This window comes from Cebus imitator, unplaced genomic scaffold (assembly GCF_001604975.1).
Source record: "Cebus imitator isolate Cc_AM_T3 unplaced genomic scaffold, Cebus_imitator-1.0 Scaffold263, whole genome shotgun sequence".
Taxonomy (NCBI): Eukaryota; Metazoa; Chordata; class Mammalia; order Primates; family Cebidae; genus Cebus; species Cebus imitator.
The window spans coordinates 514,656-524,083 of NW_016107578.1; the positions used below are offsets into that span (position 1 = coordinate 514,656).

A 9,428-nucleotide genomic window follows, 5' to 3' on the forward strand; every position below is an offset into this window, starting at 1 on the left:
AAAAAAAAAAAAAAAAAATGGGAGGATAGCTTGAGGCCAGGAGTTCAAGACCAGTCGGGGCAAAATTGCAATACCCTGTTTCTGTGGTTTTTTGTTTGTTTTGTTTTTTGATGTTGCCTCAAAATCCTGCCTTATCTCCTAAACAATGGTGCTGGCAGGTTTCCCCATTAATTTCCTCCCCGGGGACCACAAATTCCCCTCCCCACCTAAGTTCAACCGGAAGGAGGTGTCTCATCCCCCCTCTACCCCAGGCTCCCGAGTGCTGAGAACATAGGAAGCCAGTTAAGTTAGCATTTCCTGTGAATTGAACTGGGGCCAAAAGTGCAACGGAGGCCAGCCCTGTCCCTGGGAGCGACTCAGCAGTGCTGGCCACTTTGCTGGGCCCCATCTGGGTCCCCCACCCTAGCCTTCCGGGCCACAGCATCTCCTTCCACCCCACAGCATCCCCTTCCACCCCATAGCATCCCCTTCCACCCACAGGCCTGGGCAAGGTGCAGCCCCCAGACTTCTGCAATCTTAACCGCTGGGCTTCCTCTCGAGGTGGGAGCCCCGCCTCCCCCCCACCCCACCCCTGTCTGCCCTTTGGCACCTCAAGAAGGCACCTTCCTCTGTCAGAATGGCCACCATGATACCTGCCGTGTCGTGGCTCCGGGCCTGCTGGACTCTGCTGGTCTGCTGTCTGCTGACCCCAGGTGAGGCCAGTCAAGCCAGGGAGGGCTGGAGAGGGCTGGGTTTTGGGGATCAGAAGAGGGTGGAGGAAGAGAAAGCAACCCTCTTCACATCCTGCCACACTGCGCCCTGGCTGCTGGCCCTGTATCTTCGGGAGAAAATTCTGGTTCCTTAGTTCAGCCTTCAGGTGGTCAGGCCCCAGCATGCGGCTTGTGCGCCACCCCTCTCCCCCAACACACACACACACACATCCCACGCTTCCTGCTCCATCTGAACTAGAGACATTTGCCCTTTGCGTATGTGGTTCCCTCTGCCAGAATCACCCTTCCCTTTCACTTGCTAACTCCTACTTAGCCTTCAGTTTCAGGCTGGCATGGTCCCCCTCCTCCAGGAAGCCTTCCCTGACTCACCTCCTCCTATGCCGGATCAGAGCCTCTTCTGGCCTCCTTCTGAGTTCTCCCTCACCCCTGATGGATCCTGCCTTACCCACTGGACCATGAGGGCAGGAATCCTATCTCGGCACAAGGAAAGAGGTGTTAAATGGTGGGACCTGCTGGTACTTGGGTTGGGGGGCAAAGAAACAACCACTAGGACTTCTTCGTGTTCCTGAAGGTGTCCAGGGGCAGGAGTTCCTGTTGCGGGTGGAGCCCCAGAACCCAGTGCTTCCTGCTGGAGGTTCCCTGTTGGTGAACTGCAGTACTGATTGTCCCAGCGCTAAGCAAGTCACCTTGGAGACGTCTCTATCAAAGGAGCTGGTGGACAATGGCACAGGCTGGGCAGCCTTCTGGGTCAGCAACGTGACTGGCAACAGCCGGATCCTCTGCTCAGGGTACTGCAATGGTTTGCAGATAATAGGCTCCACTGACATCACCGTCTACAGTGAGTCATTGTGTCCAGAGGTGGGACTGTTCTCCGGCAGCGGTGCGGGCAGGAGGCCAATGGCTCAGGAGAGTGGGGACTCTTGAGTGTGCAAAGAATGGACTAGGGCTCTCATCCAGAGCTCAGACCTGGACATTTCTGTGTGAGATACAAAGACAGACAGAAGGCTGGGTGCGGTGGCTCATGCCTGTAATTGCAGCACTTTGGGAGGCTGAGACAGGTGTATCACAAGGTTATGAGTTCAAGACCAGCCTGGCCAAGATGGTAAAACCCCATCTCTACTAAAAATACAAAAAAATTAGCCGGGCATGGTGACAGGCGCCTGTAATTTCATCTACTTGGGAGGGTGAGGCAGAGAATCACTTGAACCCGGGAGGCAAAGGTTGCAGTGAGCCAAGATCCTGCCACTGCCCTCCAACCTGGGCAACAGAGCAAGACTCCATCTCAGACAAACAACAACAAAAAAAAACAGACAGAGAGACACACAGAGACATAGAAACACATTTCAATCTCATGCCAAGGCAGCAGTTGTGAAATCAATTAACTTCTGCCCCAACAAGTATTTTTTTTTTTTTTTTGAGATGGAATTTTGCTCTTGTTGCCCAGACTGGAGTGCAGTGGGGCAATCTTGGCTCACTGCAACCTCCGCCTCCCGGGTTCAAGTGATTCTCCTGCCTCAGCCTCCCATGTAGCTGGGACTACAGGTGCAGGCCCCCACACCCAGCTAATTTGTATTTTTAGTAGAGATGGGGTTTCACCATATTGGCCAGGCTGGTCCTGAGCTTCTGACCTCAGATGATCGACCCAACTCAGCCTCCCAACGTGCTGGGATTACAGGCATAAGCCACATTGCCCAGCATCCCAACAAGCATTTTCAGTATGTGCTGGCCAGGTGCAGTAGCTCATGCCTATAATCTCAACACTTTAGGAGGCCAAGGTGGGAGCACTGCTTGAGCCCAGGAATTAAGATCAGCCTGAGCAACACAGGGATGCCCTGTCCCTACAGAAATAAATTAAAAAAAAAAATTAGCTGGGCATGGTGCACATGCCTGAAGTCCCAGCTACTTGGGAGGCCAAGGTGGGATGATTGCTTGAGCCCAGGAGTTTGAGGCTATAGTGAGGTATGATTGCACCACTGCACTCCAGCCTGCACGAAAAAGCAAGACCCTGTATCTTAAGCCAAAAAAGGGGGTACCCCTCTCAGCCAGCAGGTGAATGGAGGTTTTTACATTTATGCTTTTTTATACTTTTATTTTAGAGACAGGATCTCCCATGTTGCCTAAGTTGGTCTCAAACTCATGGGCTAAAGCAGTCCTCCCACTTCAGTCTCTCCAGTAGCTGGGATTACAGGCCTGAGCCACTGTCCCTGGCTATTTATTTATTTTTGGAGATGGAGTCTCACTGTGTTGCCCAGGTGGGGGTGCATTGGCAGGATCTTGGCTCACTGCAACCTCCACCTCCCAAGTTCAAGAGATTCTCCTGCCTCAGCCTGCTCAGTAGCTGGGACTATGGGTGTGCATCACCCTGCCCAGCTAATTTTTGTATTTTTAGTAGAGACAAGGTTTTACCATGTTGCCCAGTCTGGTCTCGAACTCTTGGCCTTAAGTGATCTGCCCACCTTGGCCTCCCAAAGTGCTGGGATTACAAGCATGAGCCACCATGCTTGGCCTACTTTTTAATTAATTTATTTATTTTTGAGGCAGTCTTGCTCTTGTTGCCCAGGCTGGAGTGCAGTGACACGATCTCAGCCCACTGCAGCCTCCGCCTCCCAGGCTCAAGCGATTCTTCTGCCTTAGCCCCCTGAGTAGCTGGGATTACAGGCATGTGCCACCACGCCCGACTAATTTTTGTGTTTTTAGTAGAGTAGTTTTGCCATGTTGGCCAGCCTGGTCTCAAACTCTTGATCTCAAGTGATCCACCCACCTCAGCCTCCCAAAGTGCTGGGATTACAGGCATGAGCCACCTCGCCCACCCTTATTTTTTTTTTCTTTTTTTTTGAGACAGAGTCTTGCTCTGTTGCCAGGCTGGAATGCAGTGGCACTATCTCAGCTCACTGCAGCCTCCGCCTCCCGGGTTCAAGTGATTCTCATGCCTCAGCCTCTGAGTAGCTGGGATTACAGGCACATACCACCATGCCTGGCTAGTTTTTATATTTTTAGTAGAGATGGGGTTTCACCATGTTGGCAAGGCTGGTCTTCAACTCCTGGCCTCAAGTGATCCACCCGTCTTGGCCTTTGAAAGTGCTGGGATTATAAGCATTAGCCACCATGCCTGGTCTGAGGCCAGGGTTTTGTAGGTGTACCTGGGAGGGGACCCAGCCTGGGGGTCAAGTCTCCCGTAACTGTGCTAGAGTATCCTCAGAGGCTGCCACAGGGCTGGTGAACCAGGAAAGCCCTGAGTGCCCGAATCTGATTGGAGAGAACTGAACTATCTCTGGTAGAGGCCAAACCAGCTGTTCAGGCCAGAGGCTAGGAGGAGAAGCCCATGGATTCCCTAGACATGACATCCAGGAGGCATGACTGTGGTTTGGGAGACCCACATTCTAGCCTGGGATCTGCCACTTACTGATTGTGTGTCCTTAAACAATTCACCTTCCCTCTCTGGGCCATATATTTCTCCATCCATAAAAGAGAAAAAGGCCAGGTGCAGTGGCTCACGCCTGTAATCCCAGCACTTCAGGAGGTTGAGATGGGTGAATGACTTGAGGCCAGGAGTTCAAGACCAGCCTGGCCAGCACAGTGAAACCCCATCTCTACTAAAAATACAAAAATAGGCCGGGCGTGGTGGCTCAGGCCTGTAATCCCAGCACTGTGGGAGGTTAAGGCAGGCAGATCACCTGAGGTCAGAAGTTCGAGACCAGCCTGACCAACATGGTGAAACTCCGACTCTACTAAAAAAATAAAAATAAAAAAAAAATGCATAATTAGCCAGGAGTGGTGGTGGGCACCTATAACCCCAGCTACCTGGGAGGCTGAGGTGGGTGAATTGCTTGAACCCAGGAGGCGGAGGTTGCAGTGAGCCGAGATTGTGCCACTGTACTCCAGCCTGGGCAACGAGAGAGAGCCTCTGTCTCAAAAAAAAAAGAGAGAGAGAAAGGGTTGGGCACAGTGGCTCACACCTGTAATCTCAGTACTTTGGGAGACCGAGATTGGTGGATCACCTGAACTCAGGAGTTCAAGACCAGCCTGGGCAACAAGGTGAAATTCCGTCTCTGCTAAAAAAAAAAAAAAAAAGACCGGGCCTTGTGGCTCACCTCTGTAATCCCACCACTTTGGGAGGCTGAGGAGGGCAGATCGCGAGGTCAAGAAATAGAGACCATCCTTGTTAATATGCTGAAACCCCCATCTCTACTAAAAATACAAAACTTAGCTTGGCATGGTGGTTCAAGATTTTAGTCCCGGCTACTTGGGAGGCTGAGGCAGGAGAATCGCTTGAACCTGGGAGGTGGAGGTTGCAGTGGGCCGATATGGTGCCACTGCACTCCAGCCTGGCGACAGAGGGAGACTCTGTCTCAAAAAAAAAAAAAGAGAGAGAATAGAGAAGATTTCACTAGGTTGTTGTGTGCATGAAGGTGGTTGACCCCTTAAAGGTCTAAGGAAATATATAAACAGGAACTTTTAATATTAATATCTTAGTCATAAACGTTAATCCTTTCCTTCCTCATTTTGTTTTTTAATTAACTGTGACATCCTTGAGAACAGAAAATTTTGTTTAGCACCTGGCAAGGTGTCTGACAACATAGGAAATGATAATCACGGCACTAATGATAATAGCAGACACCTCGACTGGCCCAGTTTTAAGCCCTCTAAGTTTATTAACTCAAAGCTGAAAGTTCTCAGCAGGGCTGCCCTGTCTCCACCTCCACCCCTGGGGGATGGGTTGCAGGACCCCCTAAGTGCCATCCTCCCTTTCTCCCTCAGGGCTCCCGGAGCGGGTGGAACTGGCACCCCTCCCCCCCTGGCAGCCGGTGGGTCAGAACCTTACCCTGCACTGCCAAGTGGAGGGTGGGTCGCCCCGGACCAGCCTCACGGTGGTGCTGCTCCGCTGGGAGGAGGAGCTGAGCCGGCAGCCCGCAGTGGAGGAGCTCTCGGAGGTCACTGCCACTGTGCTGGCCGGCAGAGGTGACCACGGAGCCCATTTCTCATGCCGCACAGAACTGGACCTGCGGCTCCAAGGGCTGAGACTGCTCGTGAACACCTCAGCCCCCCGCCGGCTCCAAACTTTTGGTGAGAGAGGGAGCTTCAGACGGTGGGTGATGAGCTGAGCCACGGTAGAGGGTGCTCTGGCTTTGGGATTCCTAAGAGTGGGGTGCCCTGGATCTCACAGGCTTCTGGGAAGAAAAGCCCCAGGCTACTGGGCAGGTTGGCCCCAGAAGGGAGGCCTGAGCCATCGGATCTTTGGAGAAAGCCGTTTTCAAGGCTGTGTGGGTATGTCCTGGAAAGAATGGGTGACCCAGTCAGCAAAATATCTTGATTGAGGGGGATGAGGGTGTCCTGGTGGAAGGCACAGTCCTGCGGGCTGTGCTGATGCCTACCTTTCTCCCCAGCCCTGCCGGTGACACCACCGCGCCTCGTGGCTCCCCGGTTCTTGGAGGTGGAAACCTCGTGTCCGGTGGATTGCACCGTAGAGGGGATTTTTCCGGCCTCAGAGGCCCAGGTCCACCTGGCGCTGGGAGACCAGGTGCTGAATGCGACAGTCACGAACCACGGGGACATGTTAACGGCCACAGCCACAGCCACGGCGCGCGCAGATCAGGAGGGTGCCCGACAGATCATCTGCAACGTTACCCTAGGGGGCGAGAGACTTGAGGCCCGGGAGAACTTGACGGTCTTTAGTAAGAGGGGGCGTGAAAGGGGGCGCGGCCTCAGCAGTCTGGGCGCGTGTCAGAGGGGGCGGAGACTAGCTGAAAAGTGGGGGCCTGACTTGCCCCAGTAGTAGTTGCAACGTGGGCAGGGACCGAGTGCCCGGAATTGGACAAAGGCCACAAAGAGAGCGAGGCTTGAGACGCCGAAAGCGTGGCCCAGATATCCCGAGAGGAAAGGGGAGGGCGGAGGGCTCGGCTAGATCCACAGGAAGGTCCTGTTCCTTAAGCTCTTGGGCAATGCCCCGCCTTTAGGTTTCGGAGGACCCATTCTGAACCTGAGCGAGCCCAGTGCCCCCGAGGGGTCCACAGTGATCGTGAGTTGCATGGCTGGGGCTCGAGTCCAGGTCACGCTGGACGGAGTTCCGGCCGCGGCCCCCGGGCAGCCAGCTCAACTTCAGCTAAATACTACCGAGAACGACGACGGACGCAGCTTCTTCTGCAGTGCCACTCTCGAGGTGGACGGCGAGTTCTTGCACAGGAACAGTAGCGTCCAGTTGCGTGTCCTGTGTGAGTCGGTCACCCTGACCTTTAATCCCTCCGCCCCTGCCCTGGAAAAATTAGATGCTCCTCTGCCCCACTGTGCCTTGGGTGTGTTGGGTGTCTGATCACACATGGTGGTTCCACAGATGGTCCCCAAATTGACCGAGCCAAATGTCCCCAGCACTTGAAGTGGAAAGATAAAACGAGACAGGTCCTGCAGTGCCAAGCCCGGGGCAACCCATCTCCCCAGCTGCGGTGTTTGAAGGAAGGCTCCAGCCAGGAGGTGCCAGTGGGGATCTCGTTCTTGGTCAATGTAACACATAATGGCACTTATCAATGCCAAGCGGTCAGCTCACGGGGCAAATATACCCTGGTCGTGGTGATAAACATTGAGGGTGAGCTAACACGGGTTCACGGGGCTGGACTGGCAAGCCCGGGAGGCGGGGGTGTTAGAGACAGGGGGGACGCATATTGACTTCGCGCTTTCTCTGCACAGCTCGGAACTCCCACTTTGTCCCCGTCTTATTGGCGGTGTTTACGACCCTGGGCGTGGTGACTGTCGTAGTGGCCTTAATGTACGTCTTCCGGGCGCGGAAACAGAGAGGCCTGTACCATGTTAGGCAGGAGAGCCCCTCTGTGCCCCTCACGTCTATGCCCACAGAGGCAATTAGGGAAGAACCGTCCAGAGTTGAGTGACTCTGGGATCTTGGGCCAAAGTTGGCAGGGGCTTGGCTGTACCCTCAGATTCCCCACCAATAAAGCCTTCAAATTCCCTAACCTGTGGTTTGATTCCACCCGCGCTGCAAGGCTCTCCCACTCAGGTGCACATCCGCTGAGTGGCGTCGCTGCGGCGGAAGGGGGCGGGATCTGTGGCGCGCAGACGCAGCTTGAACTCCTGAGGAGCGGGCTGGGGTTTAGCCAATGGGCTGAGGGGGGAGGGAAAGAGGTGGGGCTTTTCCCAGCCAATCGCCAGGCGCGCCCTCGTTGCCGCTCTATGCCGCTCCGCCCCGGCTCGCTGGTCCCAGAAGGCGCCGGGTTTCCCAAGATGGCGGCGGACGTGTCCGTTACTCACCGGGCCCCGCTGAGCCCGGAGTCTGGGGCCGAGGTCGAGGCTGGCGATGCTGCGGAGCGCCGGGCGCCCGAAGAAGAGCTGCCGCCCCTAGATCCAGAAGAGATCCGGAAACGCCTGGAACACACCGAGCGCCAGTTCCGTAACCGCCGCAAGATACTGATCCGGGGCCTCCCGGGGGACGTGACCAACCAGGTATGGGGGGGGGCAGTGTGGGATCGTGGCGGGAAATACCACGGTGCGCGTGCGCGGGAGGGAACTGGGCGACACCAACACTGAGGTGCGCGGGGGTCGTTGACCGGGGCGTCCAAGCACCCGATCCACGCGGGATCGGGAGAGACCAACAGCGGGATGTGGGGGGGCGGTGATGAAAGGGGAATGACTGTGATGTGAGGGAGGGCGTTGCTAGGGGCGACCACAGGCTTGGGCGACACCAAGTGATGGAAGGGGGCGGGGAATGGAAGGGGGCGGACAGCTTTGGCCTTGTTGGGGAATTGTGAATGGGCTAGTACATTGGGCCACCTTTGCTCCCTACTTGAATGGTGCTTTTCTGCACCCATTCTAGCACAGGGTGGCGGGACCTCAAATCTAGAAGTTTCAGGACTGCGGAGAGTATGCCCCTTCATATCACGCGTGTATTCACTGCTTCAGATAAATCCGGAAGTTACAGCAGTCTCTGGGTCTTGGCCCCCAAAACCTCAGGATTAATTTGGGAAAATGGGGTCTCCTGTCACCAGCCTACAGACCTACATGAAGGAAGTGAGGCCTGTGTTCTGTGGAGCCCCTCGTGGCTAATCTTCCTGCTTGGAGTGCCTTTTTCATGGGGCCAGCATGGGGCAGCGTTTCCCATTGATCTTTGGACCCAGGGAAATGGCATCTGTACGCCCTGCCCTATGGCAGTGAAGTAGCTTCTCGCTTCCTGCTGCTGAGATTCCCTGCTCTCTGGCCCATCAGCACACCTGCCACTGGCCCTCCCTGCCCATTGGTGGGCATGTTGCTAGTAGGACCCCAGGATTTTGGGAGGGGCTGAATTTGGGGACAGATCGGGGCAGGCATCATTAAGGATGGTCAGGTTTCTTTCTGGGTGTTCCTCCCAGTGTCTGCAGTCTCAGCTGGGAACACATTTTGTTTGTCCCTCAAGAGGCACAGTGTGTCTGGCCCTAGCACTTTGTCTTCAAAGCTGGCTTGAGAGGCTGGGCACGGTGGCTCATGCCTTTAATCCCAGCACTTTGAGAGGCTGAGGCAAGTGACCCTCTGGAGCCCAAGTGTTTGAGACTAGCCTGGGTAGCATAGCGAAACACCTACTCTACAAAAAATTTAAAAAATTAGCCAGGCATGGTAGTGTGTGCTTGTAGTCCCAGCTACTCAGGAGGCTGAGGTGGGAGGATTGCTTGAGCCTAGGAGGTTGAGGCTGCAGTGTGCTATGTTCGTGCCACTGCACTTTAGCCTAGGCGACAGAAAAGACCC

General features: G+C 54.9%; 2 protein-coding genes across 7 annotated transcripts in view; both read left to right on the plus strand.

Annotated features, from left to right (window-relative positions):
• The first annotated feature begins 470 nt into the window (after positions 1-470).
• ICAM3 (intercellular adhesion molecule 3) lies at positions 471-7,669 on the plus strand. Of its 4 annotated transcripts, none has more exons than XM_017499982.2 (7): positions 471-692; positions 1,282-1,548; positions 5,469-5,774; positions 6,095-6,382; positions 6,665-6,919; positions 7,039-7,181; positions 7,389-7,594. In XM_017499982.2, the coding sequence occupies exons 1-7, from the start codon at positions 617-619 to the stop codon at positions 7,446-7,448; spliced, it is 1,395 nt and encodes a 464-aa protein (XP_017355471.1). In that variant the 5' UTR covers positions 471-616; the 3' UTR covers positions 7,449-7,594. The 4 variants fall into 4 exon arrangements, with proteins under 4 accessions (XP_017355471.1, XP_017355472.1, XP_017355473.1 ...); XM_017499983.2 differs by having other exon boundaries at positions 7,039-7,175; XM_017499981.2 differs by having other exon boundaries at positions 475-692; positions 7,039-7,287; positions 7,389-7,669.
• A 143-nt stretch (positions 7,670-7,812) lies between these two features.
• RAVER1 (ribonucleoprotein, PTB binding 1) overlaps positions 7,813-9,428 on the plus strand; it is a 17,891-nt gene continuing 16,275 nt past the window's right edge. For all 3 annotated transcript variants that reach the window (XM_017499976.1, XM_017499977.1, XM_017499978.1), the window contains exon 1: positions 7,813-8,156. In XM_017499976.1, the coding sequence (XP_017355465.1) occupies positions 7,887-8,156 (270 nt within the window). In that variant the 5' untranslated portion in view covers positions 7,813-7,886. The remainder of the gene's footprint in view (positions 8,157-9,428) is intronic.